Below are 22890 nucleotides of genomic sequence, written 5' to 3' on the forward strand. Positions count from 1 at the left end.
ACCAATCCCCCCCCATGTGTTCCACTTGCTGCTGCCATTTTTCCCAGGCTGAGCCGCCAGCACTCTGCACCGTAAGAACCAATCAGAACTAGGCTGACCTGATAATAAACTGAAGCCTCGATTTGCTTGTGCTGTGAATTACTATTCCCCTCCTACCGTGCTTCAGGCAGGGATAGTTAGGACACCCCCATCCCTCATTTGAAATACGGACAGCTACTAAGCAGATCTATAGGGCGCTACTATAAAGGGGCCATTTTTAAAGATTATTTTTATCCCAAATACGACCAGCTCCATATATTCTACATTATTGCCTATAAGATTGGGGGGGGGAATTATCCCATATGTCCCTTTTATCAAACTGTATATACCCAAATATCTTCCTGCTGAATTGTACATAATACAGGGAAATACCTATGCTGCCATAGTTTTATACTATCTCTCTATACAAGCTATGAGTAAACTTAGGGGGGCTGTTCCTGCTGAATTGTGCTCAGTACCAGTGAATACCTACACTGGTATAGTTTTATACTATCTCTCTCTGTACAAGCTGTGAGCAAACTTTTTTTTGTTTTTTTAAGGAACTGGTTTACATGAAACCCAGACTAATGGTTCTCGCGGCTGTAAGGCAAATCATGCACTTAAAAACAAATTACGTATTTGAATGTACTCAATCAAAGTGAATCTAATATCCTCAATCTCTGCTGTTTTGCTGAGTGATGAATCCCCTTGCAGCTTGCACCAATGTCCTTTTCACTCCACTTCATTTATTCCCTTTAACTGTCCATATGTTCTCAGTATAACGTGCTTACATAGTATCACTGTTACATAATGCAGCAATGAACAAGGTGTACAGAACCAGTGCCACCACTGGACAGAATTGAGCAGGAGCCCTGTCCAGACTGCAGTGCACAGAGTTTAGGTGCATCAGAGGAAGAATTTGGACAGATGCATTGGGTGCATGTGTGGCCTCGCCATTGCTTATGACTACCCAGCACAGATGAAGGTACTATCTGCTAGCTGTTTCATGATGGATGCTGGGGAAAAGACCTGCAACAGGAATATATGAAACATTTGCCTAATTTTCCATGGTTAATACAGCTGTAACACCAACACAACACCTTGTTTAGACATAACGCTTTATTAAGTGCTGGGAGACTCAAAAGAACAAAGAGAGGCGTGTTGTTTTAAAATAAGTCACACGTCGTGGGGCAAGGGGAATCGGCCTTAAAATCAATGGTTTCTTCGTGTAAGACAATGAAAATATAACTTTCTCTTTTTGCTTCTCTTCTGAATCCAGCCCGGGGGGGGGTCTGTACCTGGAAGGGAACATAATTAAATTGTAAGGAATTTACAAATTACCAATCACTCTATTATGTATAGTTGAATAGACAAAACAGTGTGTGTGTTATTGGACACACTAATACCAACACAATCTAGTTAATTACAAACATTGTCTTAAATATACATGCAATACAGTAAAAAATACAATTCTGTGGGGGCGTGCCCAAGGATGCTGTACAGATAAGACGTGTTCCATCTTAGCTCTGTTCCCAGGGGGGGCTTTTCGGGCTTATATCTGGGCTTTTGGTAACATATCACTGGTGTTTTTTACCTTGTGCCCTGTCTACAAGATGCCTAAAAGCGGCAGAGCTAAAAATCAGGCTGTGACTAAACGTGCCACAGTTCCTTTAAGGGATACTGTCATGGGAAAAAAACATTTTTCAAAATGAATCAGTTAATAGTCTTGCTCCAGCAGAATTCTGCACTGAAATCCGTTTTCTCAAAAGAGCAAACAGATTTTTTTATATTCAATTTTGAAATCTGACATGGGGCTAGACATTTTGTCAGTTTCCCAGTTCCCCCAGTCATGTGACTTGTGCTCTGATAAACTTCAATTACTCTTTACTGCTGTACTGCAAGTTGGAGTCATATCACCCCCTCCCTTTTCCCCCCAGCAGCCAAACAAAAGAACAATGGGAAGGTAACCAGATAACAGCTCCCTAACACAAGATAACAGCTGCCTGGTAGATCTAAGAACAACACTCAATAGTAAAAACCCATGTCCCACTGAGACACATTCAGTTACATTGAGAAGGAAAATCAGCAGCCTGCCAGAAAGCATTTCTCCCCTAAAGTGCAGGCACAAGTCACATGACCAGGGGCAGCTGGGAAATTGACAAAATGTCTAGCCCCATGTCAGATTTCAAAATTGAATATAAAAAATCTGTTTACTCTTTTGAGAAATGGATTTCAGTGCAGAAGTCTGCTGGAGTAGCACTATTAACTGATAAGCAGATTTAAACAAATGCTACAGGCTGAACTTAAGTCGGTCACAGACTCCATAACTAGTCGCGTCACACAGAAGATCAAGGAACTCGGCATTCGAATGGCCGCTATAGAAGATAAAGTGGATGAGCTGGTTGCTGAAACTACTGCTCATACAGATCTGTTGACAGGCCTTCAGCAACAGATTATAGGTCTACAAGACCGAATGGAGGGCGCCGAAAACAGGTCCCGCAGGAACAACATCCGTATACGCGGCCTACCTGACACGGTAATCAATCTCCAGGAGGCAGATCTGATCCCAGATGTCCCGCATGATAAGCTGATCCTGGATAGAGTGCATCGGGCCTTGGGGCCTAAACGGGATGGCGGCCCGCCAAAGGACATCATCGCCCGTCTCCAGGGCTCTGTCTCGCCTCTCTGGCAAGGTTGCACAAAAACATGAGGTACTACATGAGAGTCCTTCTCAGGACTGTAACTATCACCTTAACTTTGAGCGCACCAGTGAGTAAAATTTTTTTGCCCCCCCCTGTAGCCGACGTGTTGTTTCGGCCCACCCCTGCATGTCAGGGAGCTTTATGCAAATACTCTTCTACCAGAAGTTCTTCACCTCTTGTTTGGTCTATTTTTATGTTGTTATTTGTTTCTTGTATTCTCTTGTATCCTATGGGACTGTGTAACTATTAATCTTTGCGACAGAAAATGTGACAGTTATAAGCTGTATGACACGATGGCATCATGGCACTGACGTGCGCATCCCATAATACTAAAGGGCTTAATTTATCTGTTCTCTTTTTTTTTTTTTTATTCCCTTTTCCTCACCTTTCTGTCCCTTTTTGTTTTTATTTCTCTTAATGGCAAAATAAGATCTGCTCCGTTGGCAGACAGCAACTGTACGAGTAAAGACACTACGAAAAGAGATGTAAAATTTCATGTGTTTATTTCTGTTTATTACTGCACTGCATAATGCAATGTATATACCTTTTTTCTTTTTGTACCACTGCAAAATGTCAGAATTCTTACTGCCATTATGTTTTGTTTTTTTCCTTTCTGTATGTTATTGCAAAACAAAATAAAAACTATTTAAAAAAAAAATACAATTCTGTGTTAATATGCCTCTGTGTAAGTTAAAACCTACCAAGATATGAGAAATATCTTATATTAACTGCTTGTTTCAGGCCACCCACTTACCCATCAGCACCAATACAATTCTGTGTTAATATGCCTCTGTGTAAGTTAAAACCTACCAAGATATGAGAAATATCTTATATTAACTGCTTGTTTCAGGCCACCCACTTACCCATCAGCACCTGTAAGAATCTTGTGCCATATTTCAGATATATGGCTATAAGCTGTATTCCATACACCAGTTTTATACAGTAATATATAACAGCAATATAGATAACAATATTGCAGTATTGTGGCCGATACTCCCCCCTCCCAGATTAGACCCTCTTAATTACCTACAAATCATACTGAGAAATGCTTTTAGGGATTTTGATTAGTTGCTGCACCCATTGTGGTATCACTTACTTATCAATACCTGGCTCTTCACTTTGTTTCATTTTCCGGTGGCTGGTCAGGCTGCTCCTCTCTGCAACAAAAACATTGAAATATTTCCCTTGACATCCTAAGAAATGTGTACGGATACTAGAAAACTACTCTTTTAAAATATTCATGTACATTAAAAGTAGGTCACGTTGATTATTTTCCCTGATATGTTTGTTTTTGTAAGTTATTAGTTCCTAAACCTGGCTGTTTTGTCAACCTGATTGTCCTCCTCAACCTATTTCCAATGCTAACAGACTACTGTTGCACAAATATGGCAGCCTCCTCATAGAAGAACATGGGGGAGTCAGATTAGTAATGTAAAAGTATCGGGCACAATTACAGATATTATGCAAAGACCATGTTATGACAGATGGGAAAAAAGTTTAATTTCTGTTTTAATATTTCTTTTAAATTCACCAGGGGTGTCCACCCTCAGTAAAAGTAAAAGAGAGACATTTGGGAAACATCTGTTGTTCTATAAGCTTTATATACCCAAAATGCACAGGGGACATACTAGCATCAGTATCCTAGAGGTTCACCTCTCCTCCAATTGAAAGCAGAGATCACTACAGACCATTAGTTGTGCTTAAACATTTCCGAGGTCCCCTGCTTTCCCTCCCCTTCCTACTCTATGGGATGTGACATTGGGCTTGTAGTAGACATCAGGTCTGAGTCTCACTTGTCTAGGAATCCATCCAGCAGAGTACGATAAGCATGAATTTCATTCTCCAATTTGTTCTTTAGGTTCAGCAGGGTCTCGTAGTCTCGCATTTGGCGCTCTATGTCCGAACGGCAGGCCGCTAGTTCCTCCTGCAGTCTGGAGATTTGTTGGTTTAGGTCCATCAAGTTGGAACCATAATGGTTTTCTGTGTCCCTCAGGGCATTTTGCAAGGAGTCCACCTGGTGCGGAGACAGAAAAAAGAAACTAATAAGATTTGTAAAAAAAAGTGAGCCTGCAGATGGTTCCCAGCCTAGGTCCTTTCAGTTTCAGACAAGTAGAAAGGGAGTCTGTGCAGCTTGTTAGATAGGCTTTACACTGACACATCCCACTGTCCGGGAATGGGAAACAATACTGCTACTGACCGTGGTGCTACTACTTTTGTCTGCAGTTGCTGCCAGCCATAATGCCCTGGCCACCAGGAAATTTATATCCCACAAGTGCCACAAATCAGAACACAAGTCTTGAATCTGCCTGTGCATACCAAGATATGTTTGCCCACAGAAGGACATCACAGGTGGCAGCAACTCCTGCTTGGTTTCTGTTGTAAAAATAAAATGAAAATTGCAAAAGTTCAAGAAGGGAAGTCAAAGCAATTTCACACTAGGAACAATGGCAGGGTATACAGTACATCACCCATAACAACAACTGGTGCAAAATCTTACAGTTTTTTCGAGAGTCTGACGCTCTATTTCCAGGCCCTGAAGCTGCCGCCGCAGATCAGCCAGCTCGTTCTTGACTTGGTCCAGTGCCTTGTTGTTAGTATTGGCTTCCTGGGACATAGTATCAAGCTGCAATGGGAGAGAGAAGGAAAATGAGCCGATGGGGGGTACGTCTAAATTCAGTTACATGGAGCAACTAACAGATGCTGTTAAACTACAATTACAGACAGATACTGTAAAGGGAAGGTGGGAGTGCTCTGGTAGCTTGACATTGATTCATATTTTATAGTTTCAAAAAAGCTCCTCTTATTAACCCTTTTAATCATACCCAACACTTGCCTTTTTCTTATAAGTGGCTTCAGCGTCTGCTCGATTCTGCTCTGCCAGCTTCTCGTACTGACTGCGAACCAGGGCAACACTCTCATTCAGGTCAGACTTTTTGGGTCCCTCTACTTCCACCTTCACATTGTTATTTCCAATCAACGCTTGCAGGGATGCCACCTCCTTCATAATAAAGAAGCAGAATATGATACTTGCTGTGACTTCAGATCAGTGCCCACTTTATCAGAATGCTCTCTTATACAGATAGCTAGAATCTCAGCCATAAAGCAGGACAGGACTGCTGCTTACAATGGGTGTTCTTTCACTAATCACAACCTAAATGGCCTCTAGGCTGGCCTTCCCAGGGGGAGCATCACTGTCTAGGAAGCACTGTCTTAGTGTTTTCTGTTGACATTGAAGCAAATAAGCCTAAGTCCAGACAAACTCACTGTCCCATTAATGTACAAAAGACATTATCCTGATCTAGTGATTCCTGTCACTCGCAGCAGCAGATGTTTGCATAAATATAAACTTATATCTTCCCTGCTGGTTACTGAGAATGTGACTGCGACACAGGTAAATAGAGAGAATAATGAACATTTTGGACTGTCCCCAAATATGTTCTCTGCCTCGGGTGATGGGGAGGGTAATTAAGCAGATACATTTAACAGATATTATCAGAAAGACGCTAAATATGGAGATTTCACATAATCCACAAAACATTCAGAGCTCCAGTCATTAACTAGATCCCATCTGCCTTATTTCTTATTCTCCTACTATCTCAGTGTGATGCTTTTAAACAGGGGGTTGGCTAGCTGAGATTCCAACTGCTGGATGCTGTTAGACGACTAGACTTGCCACAACTGCTTGGAGACAGCCCACTTGATGAGCATCAGAGTCAATGCTTACAAAGTTTTTCATCAAGAGATTGGATAGCTGCAAGTGTCAGTTACAAGGAGACCGCCTGGGAATTCATGAGCCTTTTTACGATCTTTGGTTTATAATAGTTTAACACAAAACTGTTCCAAACAGTTATTAGTCCCCTTTTCAAGTCAATTTAAATACCCACCACATTAGCTAGTGTGTGTCTAAGCTCCTTGCTGGATTTAGGAACTTTAATGGGCACAGCAATGCACCCTGGAACTGTACGCCTGAGCTACTTTCTAACCATAGTCCTATACATTCTCACCTCCTTGTGATTCTTTTTAAGGTGAGCCAGCTCTTCTTTTATTGTATCCAACTCCCCCTCCAGCTTCATTCGCACGAAGTTGGTGTCGTCTGTCATCTTGCGCAAACCCTGGGTGTCCTTTAGCACCCCATCAGCAATACTCTCTTCTGTTTCTATCCTACCAACAAAAAAACAGACATAATACCAGTATGGCAGGCACAGCTCACACCTGTGTAACTTTAACATAACCCCGTAACCCCTTTGTTGCCATTGTTTGCCCACACTGTAACAGAGAGCTGTAATAATTGCCCATGGCTTTAGCTTAGGGCAGAGGTCAGCAACCTTTACTATCAAAAGAGCCATTTTGCCCCCTCTTCCACTGCAGAAAAATAGTCTGGAGCCGCAAAACATAACACAGCTTATAAACTTTTAAAAGTTTTTTTAATTTTAACTGTTACAACAACAGAATACAAGAAACAAATATACAGTGTGCATGTGTAGGCCTACTTTGAAATAAATTAAACACTGAATAGCCCTATTAAATACTAATGTTCACATCAGTTTAAAGGCAAGGGCTATAAGCGTCATTAAAATATGCGTCACATCCTCGTCTATAGCTCTTGCACCTGTTGCAGCTGAACTCTGGTTGTGGTGTGCGACCGCAGTAAGGACCATAATGAATCATCTTGCTGCGGCACGTTCTTGCCTGGCATGTCTATACAGGCCTCGCACCTGCTGGCGGCATCTTGAGTGTGCGACAGCGGTAAGCTAACGGTTAGCTTACCACGGTCGCACACTCAAGAAGCCGTAAAGCAGGTGCGAGGGCTCTATACACTATGTGAAAGCCGCAAGACTGAGCCACAGCAAGCAGGATGAAGAGCCAAATGAGGCTCCGGAGCCACGGGTTGCCTACCCCTGGCTTAGGGGAAGTGCCACAATCAGTGCCATTCACCATGTTGCTATTGCCAGCCTGCTGAATGTTCTGCATAAGGTCTGTGCCAAGCGCTAGTTGTGCCTTTTCGTTAATACAAGTCAGATATTTGCATCTCACTATAAAACATGCAAATTTCATGGGCATCAATGAGGGCATTGCCCAGGAATTCCCTTACATGCCAGCTATTTATGCACCAAGCAGCTGCAGCACAATCATTTGCATGCGGCCACAGATCTCTGTTGGATGCTGAACTTATAGGGTCATTGGCCACATATATTGCCCATCTGCCAAACATAGACTGGTAGCAAACCCACTTACTTCACTTTAAAGTCATCGGCAGCCAGTCTGGCATTATCAATCTGCAACAGGAGTTTGGCATTGTCCATATTCAAGACTTCCACCTGCAAGAAGCACAGGGACACAGGACAATCAGCCTGACAGCTCCATCATTATGGAACAGAATCCTTCAGCTGTCAAATTATTAGAAATATTTACATATAATTACATATTTTACATATTTTCTGTGTTGGTATCAGGGGTGTAACAACAGTGGGAGCAGACCTAGTCCAGATCTCTATCCAATTGTTTGAATGTTATTATTGGCCTTCAGGCAGGACATCACAATGCTGAATTGTCTAAAACCCTGGGGCAGCATCTGAGTGTTCCTGAGAAAAAACTTTATTTGTTTTTGGGGCTGTGGGGAGTTTGCAGATATTTTACTTGTATGTAAATTGTGGGCATTTAATTCCAGCTCCACCGGTTCTGCACACGGACGTGCTGTGAAGTTGACACTGAGAAAAGCAAATAAGGAAAATGACAGTATTATGCCCAGAATAGAACATACAAAGAAGGACGAGCTGCCCATTATTATACTTTATGTATATAGTGCCTACATATTCGCAGTGCTATACAGATTACGGAAATTATACATCAGTCCCTGCCTCAACAGAGTTTACAATCTAAGGTCCCTATTACAGTCACACACACACACTAGGATCCGTTTTATTAGCAACCAATTAACCTGTTTGTATGTTTTGGGGTGTGGGAGGAAACTGGAGGAACTCGCCAAGAAGCATTATTTATTTATGTTCTATTTCATAGCAATAAATTACATAAAGGGAAACTTCCCCTTTAAATCTGTGCATTTCTTGCATAGTAATGAACATGGATCAATGAGATACGATATTCCCAGTATCACATGGTTCTCTTGCCCCAGGGGGTTCAATAACAATACAAGATGCTGCTGGGGTTGCATGGAGCAGGTTGCAACATTTCTCAGTAGGAAAAGACACTGAAAGACCTGACCAAGGGCAGAAAAACCTGTTCCCTGTTCTCATCATATGGTCAAGAGACTGAAGCTTATCTCTTCCAACCTGCTGAGGAATGTGATCAAGTTCAATATGTGAGTCATTCCTACTCCCCAGGCCCAATGGCTCTCACAGCAAAGTCTTTAATGTTTTCCTTCCCAGAGGCCCTTGCACTGAGCAGTGTGCACTGCAGCATGTACAGCAGCTATGGCCGGATCTTCGAGTTTAAAGCCAGAAGTTCATGTTTTGGGGCAATGGCACACAGGTACATTTCAGGTGCTTTAATTCCCATGATTTTTAGTAGCTTAGAACAGAGAATGGTACCAAAAACACCCCAAATCATCCTCCAACCATGAGTTCTCAGCCTATATTTCCATACAGCTTTATTTACAGGGGATGTGAAGTCATGCAGAAAACACATAAACTTGCTCTTTGGAACAATGTTGCATTTTACTTTAACTCTTTAACTACCAACAATGGACACCAATCTGTTGATTTTTGTTTTTGCCTGTGCAATGTCTAGTGACTACTTTGCTGGAAATAAAATGGTTAATTCCTCTAGTACTAAACTGCGACGTTTAGCTCAGCAGCTTGGAATACAGTAGGTGCATCTGCCAAGGTGAATGAGAACAGTGTGTGGCCTGAGAAGGCAAATAGGGCCCAATATTCAGCAACAGGGGAGTAAGAACTGAAATATTCCATCCAGCAACAAACACATAAACATAACCATATTATTCCTCCTGCTCCTCCTGTCAGTGTAAAGTGGCTAAATGTTATCTCCCCATGTTAATTAAAAAACAGGAGGGCTGCCATAGCTCTGGACTGGAGAATCCCCTCAGATCTCTCTGTGAGCTGTAGGATGTTAGTCCTTTAAGGATTGCATTCAACTTTAAGAGTTACAACAATACCCAACCTGCAACCCTGCAGTTGTCTAGGGGATGCTAAGGACTGTCACTCACCAATAGCAGTAAGGCTAACGGCTAGATGCACCCTTGATGAAGAAGGCAAGAGGGGGCAGAGGAAGATATAGTAGAGTAAATATGAGGCACAGAGGAGAAGAAGGAGGATCCAACATGCTGGGGTTACAGATACAGTGCATGGGAGAGGTCGCAGTATAGCAATGAGAATGTAGTACAGTGCTCCCTCCATCCAACAACTGATTGAAGCACAGGCTAAAACTGGCATTATAGAGAGGGTGGCATTAGAAAGACGGTGGCATGAGGTGAATTTGACTGTCTGTCAGTATGCAACGGTGGTATAAAGGGGGTGCAATAAATAGGAAGCTCTGACTTATTACGGACTGGGCATTGAACTCACCTGTTTTCGCAGTTGGTGTAAAGGGTCTTGGTAGGCATCCCAGTCTTGGGTGGCTTGGCTCTTCTTGGCTTTGATCTTGTCAATCTCATCCTGTAGTTTACCGTTCTCCTCTTCCAAGCCACGGACTCGCTTAAGGTACCCAGCTAATCTCTCGTTCAGCCCCTGCATCACCTCTTGATTGTTATTATTGTTGAGTAGAGAGTCTATGCCAGAGCGAGCAGAGGGCAGAAAGGTGTCCATCCCAGCCCGCAGGGAGGGGAGTCGGGAAGGGGTCAGGGATCCAGATACACTGGAGAAGCTGCCACGCCGGCTTGGGGGGTCATTGGATCCATAGAAAGCCATGAGAGCAGTTCAGGATGTTATGGGGTAACAACTAGAAGAGGCACAGGTGAGAAGTTGAACAGGGATCAGGGGCAGCTCCAGGGGGGAGCAGTAATATAGGTGCCAAACGGCAGAGCCAGTCCAGAGTAAAGGACAGCAAGCTGAGCTATGACAAGCTGTGTAGGAAAGTGCTCAGTCTGTGCTTGGATATGGGCTACATACTGCTGCAGGTCATAGGCACCAGCCCTCTACTTCATTATTCATGAGTCTTACCTGCATGACCAGGAAGAGGGTGGGAACTGCCAGTCACTCCACCCCCATACACACACAAACACACAAGTGATTTAAGGCAGGATAACTGAGGGATTTGCATGACTGCTCTTGAGGCAGAAATTAAAACTAAATAGCATTTTAGATAAAAGATGATATAATACAGAATGGGCATTTTAGTGCATATTAACACTTTTATAGAATAACTATATATCCTGCAGCCTTGTGCTTAATATGGTCATAGAACTCCTCAGTGACTTCTAATGTCCTTATTATTTACAGTAGGGAGTACATTATCCCTTATAATACATCATTGATACCTGTATAACTCAGCCTGTAGCCTTGTGCCTTTATATGGTCACAGAACTCCGCAGTGACTTTTAATATCCTTATAATTTTTAGTTTGGAGTGCATTATCCATGTACAGTATGTTATAGAATTAGAACAGGGGCATTTGTAATGTCTGACTTTCCCACAAAGTCTCACTGCATAAAATAGAATAATTGTAATAAGTACAAAAGTAGATATAAATTGCCCTGTGGTTGAACAGGTGCTCAGGATTTTATAGGTATTTTCTTAATCTTTTGTGGGTTTTGAGAGCGAACAAGCAGCAAACAGACATGCAATAAGAATGGGTATAAAAGAGAAGAGAATGTTGATGCTGCTGCCCCGGTGCAGATTGGAGCACAGTACAAAGGTACAAAAGAGCAAAAGAAAGGCGGTGCAGCAGCAGGAGTAAAGGTATTTATCTTTAGGTGAAACAGGGAGAGAGAGAGAGAGAGAGAGGGGGGGGGGCGGTGTAACCAGATGAGTTGGCCCATCCCCAGGCAGGGCAGGGGGTAGGTTTATTCTAATGATGTGCCAGCAGGTGTAACAAGAGGAATGTCAAGTTATTTACTGTCAGCTCCTTGTTACTGACACATCGGGTCTACTCCTGCTCCAAACACCAGCTCCAGTTGCTTCCACTTTCCCCAGGCACAACCATGAGTTTGTACAATAACCGCTATGGGAGCCCAAGGAGTTTCAGCAGCCACTCTCATGGGTCCTTATCTGGCAGGCCTTCTGTGTACCGAATCAGCACTGGCTTCCAGCCAGCAATGCAAAGATCTAACAGTGGCCTCAACCTGTCCCGTATCACCCCAAGCTCCAGCAGCTTCTTGCTCTCCTCGCTCCCCAACATGGAGGTGGACCCCCAAATGCAGCAGCTGAGAAACCAAGAGAAGGAGCAGATGAAAGGCCTCAACAACCAGTTTGTTAACTTCATAGACAAGGTAACAAGAGTTGGTGGGTGGGTTGGGGGCGCCATGTTTTTACTCATAGAGATGTAACACAAATATTAATGTAGGCAGAACTGTTTTTATTTCTTATTTAAAAGTCCACAGAGCCCTGGTGCCTCATAATTTATATAAAGCATCATTTTCTACCTACATGCTCCAACCACAATTCCCAGCACTGGCTTTCAGGGATACAGGGACATGAAATGACAGCACTGCCCTACAGACTTCTAATAAGTAATACAGTAATAAATACTGTAGCCGCATGTTTATGAGTCATGATTTCTCCTCAGGGGCTATTTGCCATTTATACTGTGTGTACTGAAGGGAGGGTGACAGGATTAGAATTAATTCTGCAGTATGTATCAAAGGGGTGGCTGGATGTGTAAGTTAATAGGAGTTCTATGTGGGACTGAATGAGCTTAGCAGGTATGTATCCGGGGACTAAAGGTGGGATTCTCTATGCACCCTGTTTACCATGAAATATACACAGAGGCTGATCTGCCATTCAGTGAGCCACAGAGCTTACAGTCTGTGTGCTTGCTGGAGGCACAATGGGGCATAGTGATCTGCCAAACACTAGCAGAAATTACCTCTAGAGATTCATCCATCCCACCTGAGCAGGTGGTGCTTCCAGTATTTACTAATATTTACATTGTGCTAGCAGTAGTGCAAGGCTGGGGCAGCTAATGTTCTCTCTTATATTTGCTCTCTGAAACTTTTGACATAGACAAGTAAGCAGAATGAATGGAAGCTCCAAACAAAATAAAGAAATATAACCAGGGGGACTTCTCTCTTTATTATTAGCTGGGATTATTTTACGGAATAGTGGTCCTTAATTAATTATAGCCAATAAAACATTATCAATACAGTTAGCTTTGCCTTTAAGGATGTGAGCAAATGGTTAAGGGGAAGATCTTTAAATTACAGTACTATAGCTACTGTAGCTATAGCTACTGAAGTATTTTTAAGGGGGAAATTCACCTTTAAACTGATTGTTAGTACATTACAGACTGACCTATTCTTAGTAGCTGTTCTTCCTCTATGAAATTTCATCTAGTTATTGGGATCATTCACCAAAAATGTGCACAGCTGTGAGGTTACATTGTATTATTATTCTTAAGTCCCTCCTATTCAGCTTTCATTTGGACTTACAACCCACTGCCTAGTTGCTAGGGAAAGTTACCCATGGCAAACAGGATACTGCCAAGATTGAAGCTGAACAATAGTGTCCCCAAACAGAAGAATTGCTGAAGGTGTGACTGTGATTGTGAACGTGTGGCCTACATTTGTTTTAACTTCCAAATTTAGAATACTATGAGTTACAAATTGGACCTTTGTGTCTCTCTCAGGATCCCCCTTAGCCAAGATGCCCCTTACCAGCCCCCCACAATAATGACCCTGCTCATGTCATGTTATAGCCATGTATGCCCCTCCCCCCATTACCAAAGATGTGAGCAGTTAATTGGAATTGTATTTCTCCAAATCAAAAATGATGGCAGCCTTATTGGGCTCATTGACTAACAGTTGCTATCTAGAGTTACCACTAGCATCCAGTTTTATTTATATATACAGACCCTCCCCACATACATCTGTAAATCATATAGAGAAAATACCTGACTCTCCTGGTTCAGTGTTACTTTCTATTTAACCTGGTAGCAATACTAGAAGCCCAGAAGTTGGCTGTTGTTGGCATGCATTGCTGCTTTTTCATTTTGCAAACCTTTTGTGGCTCCTTTGACATAATGAAGAAATATTTGCTGAAAACAACATGAATCATATGATCCCTGGATCTCGTTTCATGGTTATAAGAACTTCTGTAAGCGAATCTGCCCTGAGCATATTTGCCATTTATTTTGGTTATTTTGTTCTTTTGCTAATGTTGCTAAGATATTAGTAGTTTTTAAACTGAATTAGAAATAACAGCACCTCCTGGTTCTTAATAGAACTGGGGGACAGTTTTACAGTTGACATCCCTGCATACCTCCCAACTGTCCCGTTTTTAGAAAGACAGTCCCTCTTTTGACAGCTCAAACTGCAGTCCCTCGTTTGTACTGGAAAGTCCCGTTTTTCTCTGCACTGAACAGCCAGAAAAAGAAACAAAGTTTCTAACTTAATTGGCTTTTGGCAGTGAGCCCAGAACAGCCACAGCTGCATATAAGATACTTTTGTAATTTCGAGATAAGCAAATAAGTATTGTAACAATATAAGATAACAGGTCCCTTGGGAGAAGTTAGACTCACAGCTTAAAGGGCAATTCACCTTCATTAGCAAAACTGTAGTAACTGAAAAAAAACACAGAAATATGTTCAAACTTTCATAACCTGCCAAATTTTGTTAAATGAACATGGTAATTAGGGGGTGTGGTCACAAAAACGGGCATGTTCAAAAAATTCATCGCACTATGCAAGGCAATTTTTTTTGTCCCTCTTTTTATTTCCAAAATGTTGGGAGCTATGGTCCCCTTCAACCTTATTTCCTTTTACAGCTCCTTATAGCAAGGCGCAATACATGTGAATCCAGTCTCACAGATACAGTTATCAGATTCAATTTGATTGGCCAGTTCTATCTGCTAGACTTGAGACTAGCATCTTAAAGTGCAATTCACTTTCATTACTAAAACTGTTCTAACATATAAAACATTGCACTAAAACTCCCAGAAATGTGTTCAAACTTGTATAACCTGCCAAATTTTGTAAAATAAACATGGTAATTAGGGGGTGTGGCCATAAAATGAGCGTGGTCAAAAATAAATTCTCTGTGCTGCGCGCGACACAAGTTTTTGTCCCTCTTTTAATTTATCAAATGTTAGGAGTTATGACATTCGCCTGTACTAAGCTCAATTCAGCAGGAACAGCCCCCTATGTTTACTCATAGCCTGTACAGAAACATACCATAGAACTATACGATATTCCCCTGTTCTAAGGACAATTCAGCAGGAACATAAAGCAAAGTGACCAAATAATGGACTTTCATTGGTATTTGTAAGTACATCCCAATGCCCAGGATAATAACTTGGTTATAAGCACACACGTCTATTACTGAAAAGCAGAAGGGGAAGCAGTGAGGAGGAATGTAACTGGATTTGTGCTTAAGAGGTTTTTTCCAAATGTGTCTTCTCACCCAGAATAGTAACGTCCTAAATTGCCATGTAGCACCAAAAGTACTGGTTCCCTGCAAATAACTGTAAAAGAGAAAGAGGAATGTGTATTGGGAAATTGCATAGAACTATATTTTATTTTTATGCAAAATTAGTTAAAGGTATAGGGTAAGAGATTGCAATTTGGTTAGCAGACAGCACCTGTGTAACGCTAACCAGAGACGCTTTGCCAATGAGGCGAGATGAGGCTGTCGCCTCAGGCGGCAGCGCCCCACTAGGTACCAGGGGCAGCAAAAATGCCGCTCCTGGTACTTTAAGATCTGAATTTCCAGTTTTCAAACCGGAAATTCGCTCTTCTAGCGCAGAGAGAGTAGTTAGGCTCTCTGCGCTAGCATACTGGCCCTCTCTGCCACCCTTGTGGACCCCCTCAGGCGCAAAAAGGTAAGCGCACGTGGGGGGCGGCAGCAACTGATGCTGCCTCAGGAGGCGGAGGGGCCAGGAATGCCCCTGACGCTAACACATTACCACCTAGTGGGCAAAGAGTTAATTTTGCAGTACTTTTTGTCAGCAGACTGTAACATGATTTTTCCTTTACTGTAGGGAAATTGTCAGCAAAACAAGGTGTTGGTTAATCAGTTTATCATTAGATCTCTAATTGATGAACTTCAGTCAAGTCATTTATTTATTTACATTAATTTTACATTAATAATATGACGTTCCCTGCTTGCAGATGATTATATTTGCATTGCAGGGTTCCCTGGTTTCCCTATCACCTGCCCAGGTCTTTGAGAAAGGTACCTGTCCTGTTCCCAATAAAGGGTTATAGGGTTTATTTCTCTGTATCAGTTTCTCCTGCACCTCAAATCCATTTTCTACTATGGTTTTTCATTTAGATGCATAGCGACACAGAAACAAGTGCTGTCTGCAGCAGGAGTAGGAGTCTATCCAAGCACAATGCCACTATACACTGGATCAGTACAACTGAGAATTCTGAAAATCACTAATCACTGTGATTTAATAGAAAGAGTAACTTAGTTACATACCCAGGGTGCTAGAGGCACCACTTACAGCAGTGGGGATCAGATATGTTTTGGTTACTGCTGTAGAAAAGGGAGTGCATGAGCCAAAATGCAGGTCTCACTGGAACCTCTCTGGTCCTTTAAAAAATATACATTATAAAGCAAGGAATTCTATCCAATATTTATTCACCCCAACATCCCCCGCCCCATGCCTGTTATTCCCCTGTCTGTTTAACAACAAACCCCTAATCCCTTATGCACTTTAGTACTGGACTCAATAGACCATATGTTTGTGTGTTTAAAGGTACGGGACCTTGAAAAGCAGAACAAGATTCTGGAGACCCAGCTGGCTCTTCTAAAGGAAAAAGACAAGTACAAATCCAATATTGATCAGATCACACAAGCATCAGCAAACCGGCTAAAACAGCAGATTGACGGGCTCCTGCATGAAAAGGAGAAGCTGCAGATGGAGCTACAGAACATGCAGGGACTGGTGGAGGAACTGAAGAACAGGTTCACATTTCCATCATGCCCCTTTCCTTCTTTCTTGTCCTTATGATGACTTTCTAACATAAACATCCTCATCTTGGAATATGTAGTATCGCCTCACTTTCTCCCAGTATAATGTGTTTCTTCTTATTCTTACAATACAGAATATTGTTCATAGGGGATGGAAGGAGCCCAGTACATTTAACCTTGCACCACTTGGGAGAGTAGAATCAAATCTCTCTGATTCTAAACCTGGAAAGCACATATTTCAGAGCTGAGCTTCGTTCCATCATTCTCTAAAAGATTCAAGAGAAGCCTGTGTATTCACTCAAATTTACTGATTGTGCATCATGTATGCTTGTAGGTACGAGGATGACATTAATCGACGGAACCAGATAGAGAATGACTTTGTACTGACCAAGAAGGTGAGATTTTGGCCACATGAAGGAAAATTTTAAAGGACTAAGAAACATTAGCCTTTTAGAAAGTCACAGTTGAAGTGACAATTAGTTGACTGCAGTACTTAATGGTATCCATCCCTCATTTGCCTTTAGTTCCTTTGCTAAGATGAGACCTCCCCAATGCTCAGACAAAGACCAGTATTAATAAGAAACCTCTGTAATTGGTGAAATCACGAGCAAAGTGGAGGAGCCGTCACTTACCACTGACCTATTTTGTACATTTCTATTTGCAGGACCTGGATGACGCTTATCTCCACAAGGTGGACAATGAATCCAAGCTGGAGAACCTGACTGATGAAATTCAGTACCTAAAGCAGCTGTACGATGAGGTATTTCAGATTTAGGGGGGCGAGATAGACTACATATTACATGAGAAATGAAGGCAAGGTCCCAGTGTACAGAGTACTATAGAACAGTTTATTAATGAATTTGCAATCCTTCATCATTTGCTTTGTAGCATTTGAAGCAGCTGCCAGACATTTCACTTCTAATAATGGATTGAATATTATTATATATAAATATATATACAAAATAAGTATGTCAGATTGAAGTGAGAATAAAATGTAGCGAAAGAGACCATTCATAATAAAGAGAATCCTGTATTTAGGAGCTGAAGGAGCTGGAACATCAGGCGCACAATTCCAAGGTCACCGTAGCGATGGACAACAACCGTGATCTTCAGATGAAGCACGTCATGGATGAGGTGAAGGCCCAGTACCAAGCAATGACCCAGAAGAGCCAACAGGAGGCTGAATACTGGTACAAATGCAAGGTGGGTTTTCTGGCTTACATGGTGGAGGGCCGATAATGGAAGCCAGTGTTGACCACTCACTGTTTTTTAAACCACACTCACTTTAAACCACACATATGTTACCACAAGAACTTTTGAGATCATGTCCACATTAATGGTGGTAGCACACCAAAAAACCTAATGGTTGGTGCTCACTGCAGGGATATCACCCATCACTTATATGTGAAACAAGTTTATTAAGTTATATTAAGACATACCCTTAAATCCATATGCCTCATCCTCCCCTGTGGATAGCATAGCAATCCCCAGCACATGATTAAACACCTTGGGGACCCCCTAACAAGTATTTCCAAATGCTAGCAAACCCCCACCAGGTTCACCTCTCACAGGCAGAGCAAGGCACACAAGACAGTGTATGAAACACACATGGAGCATAGGGCAGGCAGATTAAAACACACATATGGAGCATTGGGTAGTCCGAGTATGGCACACACAGGGAGCATAGGGCAGGCAGAGTATGGCACACACAGGGAGCATAGGGCAGGCAGAGTATTGCACACATAGGGAGCATAGGGCAGGCAAAGTATGGCACACACAGAGAGCATAGGGCAGGCAGAGTATGGCACACACAGAGAGCATAGGGCAGGCAGAGTATGGCACACACAGAGAATATAGGGTAGGCAGAGTATGGCACACACAAGAAATATAGGGCAGGCAGAGTATGGCACCCACACAAGGAGCATAGAGCAGGCAGAGTATGGCACACACAGGGAGCATAGGGCAGCCAGACTATGGCACACATAGGGAGCATAGGGCAGGCAGAGTATGGCACACACAAAGAAAATAGTGTAGGCAGAGTATGACACACACAAGGAATATAGGGCAGGCAAAGTATGACACACACTAGGAATATAGGGTAGGCAGAGTATGGCACACACAAGGAATATAGTGCAGGCAGAGTATGGCAAACACAGGGAGCATAGGGCAGACAGAGTAAGGCATATAGGGAACATAGGGCAGGCAGAGTATGGTGCACACAGGGAACAAAGGGCAGGCAGAGTATGGTGCACACAGGGAACATAGGGCAGGCAGAGTATGGCACACACAGAGAGCATAGGGAAGGCAGAATAGGGCAGAAGTAAAACCTATCAGGGCCACTCTAAGATGGACAGTTTATACTGTGCTATATATAGTGACACAATGCTGGTGCCTCTCCAGCAGTTTGTATGAGTTGTGAACAAATGTGGGCACTTTCAGTCTGAGGTGTGAACAGTACAGGGCTTTAGGGGTGTGAACAATAGAGGTGTCACATGTGTGAATCATGCAGGAGCTTACAGTGCATTTGAGGTGTAATCAATGCACAAGGTAAGCAGTCACAGTTGTCAGACTTCCATGTGGGGGAGCCACACAAGGGCAGGTCGCGGGCCGCCAGTTGGGCAGCACTGGTCTACATAGTTTGATTAGTCACTGATCAGTGGTCATGCAGTGGCCTCATCATTACACCATAATTCTATGTTGATCCTTATTGGATACAAAGGCATGTTTTGAGTCTGAACAAAGTGGTAATGGATGGAACAGGTTTTATGTTTGGGTTTGTAAGACAGAACTATCCGGTGCATTAGGATTAGCAGACTTGGTCTGTTGGTTGTCTCGGCCCATAGTGGGTGCTTCATCTAGTTTTAAGCCCCTGGACACAGCAATGTTTATAGTTACATGATTTGTTCCTATCAGATCGAAGACATGGAGAATCAGGCAAAACGAAACAATGAAGAGCTAAAGTCTCTGAGGAACGAACTGAATGACATGAACCGGATGATTCAGAGAGCCAGCAGTGACAATGAGGCACTAAAAAAACAGGTATTCTCTCAGACCATAGTTGCTCCTCATCCATATAGATTTCCAGTTTTAAGTCCTTTAGTCTTCTTGGAACCAAAGATTGGCACATTTGCTTTAGTCCCACTAAGGAACCCCTCATGCCATCTGAGGGAATCCAGTTTTTCCCCAGTATCTACATGAACACTAGAGGGAGCTATTGTTCCACCAGACTGCAATGTACACTACGCTATCTATAGTCCAATGCTACGAGCCCAATCAACCTTTCTATCAAGTGCAAGCTGTGCTCCCTACATGACTATGGAAAGGAGAACAGATAATCAGAGTCTTAGAAAACAGTTGTTTGGTCTCTTTTCCCTGTTGGTCACTGAGCCACTGGCACAGTTTAACCTTTGTCTGCTGTATGCCTTGCCCCTTTAACCTCTGATTTAGGCTAAAATTAGTTTAAACCTGAGTTTGTATCTTACCCAGTCTTGCACTTATCCTCCTTTTAAGCGTGCCAACCTGGAAAGTGCTATATCTATGGCAGAGGAGAACGGGGAGGATGCAATCCGTAATGCTAAATCTCATATCCAAGACCTTGAGGATGCCTTGAAGCAAGCAAAACAGGACATAGCCCTCAAGGTGCGAGAATGCCAGGAACTAATGAACACAAAGCTGGCCTTGGACATTGAGATTGCCACTTACAGAAAACTGCTGGAGGGGGAGGAGACCAGGTGAGGTGGTAGGGGTGCATATATTTGGGCATAGAGATAAGAGAGGGTATTTTGGTGGCCATGGGGAACTTTTTGAGGCATCTGCTAACTTATACACTGGCTGTTTATAGATACCATCTACAAACCCATAAAACTACCACTTTATTGTTGCCTCTCATCTCCTGTGTCTGTATCTGTTCTTTCCAATGCTTATTACCCCCTGCTGCTCCCTTTTTGAGGACATTGTCTGTTATCTTCTGCTCTCTGTTATTACAAATATCTGACCCACAGAATTGGATATCCCAATATTTGGAGTATGATGCCAGTTGATCAGCTGTTAGGGAACAGTCTAAACTCAGAACCCTCAATGGCGGTGTGTCTCCTAATTAGATGTGCACCAGTGAAATATGGAATGATATGGTATTATCCAATATAATAACCTTTGCCTTAATTCTTTTTATTTAGGATGCAAGACCAAAAACCAAATGTTCAAGCAAATGCTATAGACAAACTGGGTGAGTTCCAGAAATATTCCCAACTAGTAGCCATATCTTATACCTCTCAAGTGCCGCCATTCAGGCAAGACAGCCTCCACTCCACAGGCCACAAAGGAATGGGATCTCCATAAAGTATGAACTATTTGCAGAATGGATCAGGGGTGTGACCAGAATATTTTTTAAGCCTATTCCCCCATACTGCCTTTTCCTTGAATTCCTTGTCTGTTGCCTCCAGACTTATATTAATATAATTATCTAAACCTTTTTCTCTTTTCCATCATTCCCTCTGCAGCCAGCACCCTGAACTTTGAGGTCAAATCCGTCCCCCCAGTCCAGGCGCTACCCAATCCAAAAAAAGTGGTACTTGTCAAGACTATCGAAACAGCCAATGGCAAGCAAGTGTCCGAGGGCACTGAGTACTCTTCACAGTAAGAACCCAAGGTTCTCCCGTGCTGTACTGTGTGTGGTCATGATTTCTGGTGCATGAATTACTTTATGGATATTTTTTTTTTTTTTAATGTAAACAATATTTTGCCAAATTGATCAGAGTCTCTCATCCTTTGGTCTGGGGCAAAGGATAAATAAACCTGAGATTTGTCCATAGATCATTTCCATTAGATCCATTAAAACCAGACTGCTCCCAGCCCTGGGCTGCTCTCTTCCCATTGTCTAGCCAAGTGGCTGCACTGATTTTAGTTGAAACCAGGCTCAAGGCAGTTTCATAAGCTTCCAGCTATAGAGGGAGCTCCTGGTCCATTGAATTGCTTACACTGCCATTCCTGTTTCATAGAAAACAATTATATGTGGAAGCATGGGGGGCAGGGTGTATGTTTTTATATACACACTTCTATTCTACAACACAGCAAAATATGTTGGCGCTTTACAATATTTGATAATACTAATAGCAAAGTCTGACTCTGCTCTGTGGAAAAGTTCAACCCGTTATGACTTATTCCCACTGGTGCTTGTCATGCAGAATCTGCATTAAAACATAAACAAATATGTATTTCTTTGTTTATTTTTTAAGAAAAAAGGGGGTGAGTTCAGAACTTTATTCAGATGATGGAGATTTTATAACAAATATAAGGAAAAAGGATCAAATCCCATTAAATGCAATCGTAATCCTGGGACAACAAAGGGTATGAGGCTGCTACTGAATCATTCCTAGAAGTCCAAATAGCAGTCAGATTCCAGATGTCATCTCATAATTATCCCTTTTAGTTAAAACCCTTTAATAGCAAACCTATTATAAAAATGATTTTATATACTGTATGTGTATGTGTTCTAATAGATCTGGAGTTTTGTTTGCTCTGCCTCAGCTAAGCTATCCTGATATTCCTGCTGTAGGTCGGCCCATAAGGGCTATGGCACTGAGTAGCAGCAGTGGAAATGGCAGTAGCCAACCCTGGGGTCTTTGGGCAACATTGTCAAGAGCAGAGTTGTTGCACTTCCTAATTAAATGCCTGGTTCACATTTAGATTAACTTTTAGTATGTTATATAATGGAAGGATATCAGCAACTTTTCAAGTAGCCTTCATTAATTCTTTTTTATAGCTTTTGAACGATTTGCCTTCTTCTTTCCAGCTTTCAAATGGGGGTCACTGACCCCATCAACAACAAATGCTCTATAAGGCTGCAAATGTATTGTTACTTTTTATTACTCATCTTTCTATTCAGACCCTCTCCTATTCATATTCCAGTCTCTTATTCAAATCAATGCATGGTTGCTAGGTTGCAAATCAATGCATGATTGCCTAGCAACAAGATTGCTGAAATTGCAAACTAGAGATATGTGCAGGGCTGCTCTGGCCATGAGGCAAGGCGAGAATCTTGCCTCAGGCAGCCCGGATTGGCCAGTTACCAGGGATGGCAAAAAGCCGCCTCTGGTAACTTTAAGAGCCGAATTTCCGTTTATTAGA

At 42.4% G+C, this 22890-nt stretch overlaps 2 protein-coding genes across 3 annotated transcripts; one reads left to right on the plus strand and one right to left on the minus strand.

The window, feature by feature from the left end:
- Positions 1 to 1122: 1122 nt before the first annotated feature.
- krt18.3.L (keratin 18, gene 3 L homeolog) lies at positions 1123 to 10807 on the minus strand. 2 transcript variants are annotated; one of them, XR_001933034.2, is made up of 9 exons: positions 10262 to 10807; positions 7956 to 8038; positions 6725 to 6881; positions 5554 to 5718; positions 5218 to 5343; positions 4514 to 4734; positions 3817 to 3877; positions 2547 to 2703; positions 1123 to 1316 (listed from the first exon to the last, which is right to left on the minus strand). XR_001933034.2 is itself a non-coding variant. In NM_001096265.1 (8 exon segments), coding segments are annotated over 7 exon segments (1137 nt in total). In that variant the 5' UTR covers positions 10604 to 10778; the 3' UTR covers positions 1123 to 1316; positions 3817 to 3834.
- Positions 10808 to 11706: 899 nt separating this feature from the next.
- krt8.2.L (keratin 8 L homeolog) lies at positions 11707 to 21977 on the plus strand. Its single transcript, XM_018235665.2, has 9 exons — positions 11707 to 12123; positions 16550 to 16758; positions 17099 to 17159; positions 17429 to 17524; positions 17803 to 17967; positions 19678 to 19803; positions 20275 to 20495; positions 20940 to 20989; positions 21264 to 21977. Exons 1-9 carry the CDS (start codon positions 11836 to 11838, stop codon positions 21401 to 21403), a joined length of 1356 nt encoding a protein of 451 aa, XP_018091154.1. The 5' UTR covers positions 11707 to 11835; the 3' UTR covers positions 21404 to 21977.
- Positions 21978 to 22890: the final 913 nt, after the last annotated feature.

The sequence above is a fragment of the Xenopus laevis genome, chromosome 9_10L (assembly GCF_017654675.1).
Source record: "Xenopus laevis strain J_2021 chromosome 9_10L, Xenopus_laevis_v10.1, whole genome shotgun sequence".
Lineage (NCBI taxonomy): Eukaryota > Metazoa > Chordata > Amphibia > Anura > Pipidae > Xenopus > Xenopus laevis.

Coding starts and splice junctions, on each gene's coding strand:
- krt8.2.L (XM_018235665.2), top strand. CDS start 11,836: ATGAGTTTGTACAATAACCGCTATGGGAGCCCAAGGAGTTTCAGCAGC. Junction 16,759..17,098: donor GTGGAGGAACTGAAGAACAG/GTTCACATTTCC, acceptor GTATGCTTGTAG/GTACGAGGATGACATTAATC. Junction 17,525..17,802: donor TAAAGCAGCTGTACGATGAG/GTATTTCAGATT, acceptor TCCTGTATTTAG/GAGCTGAAGGAGCTGGAACA.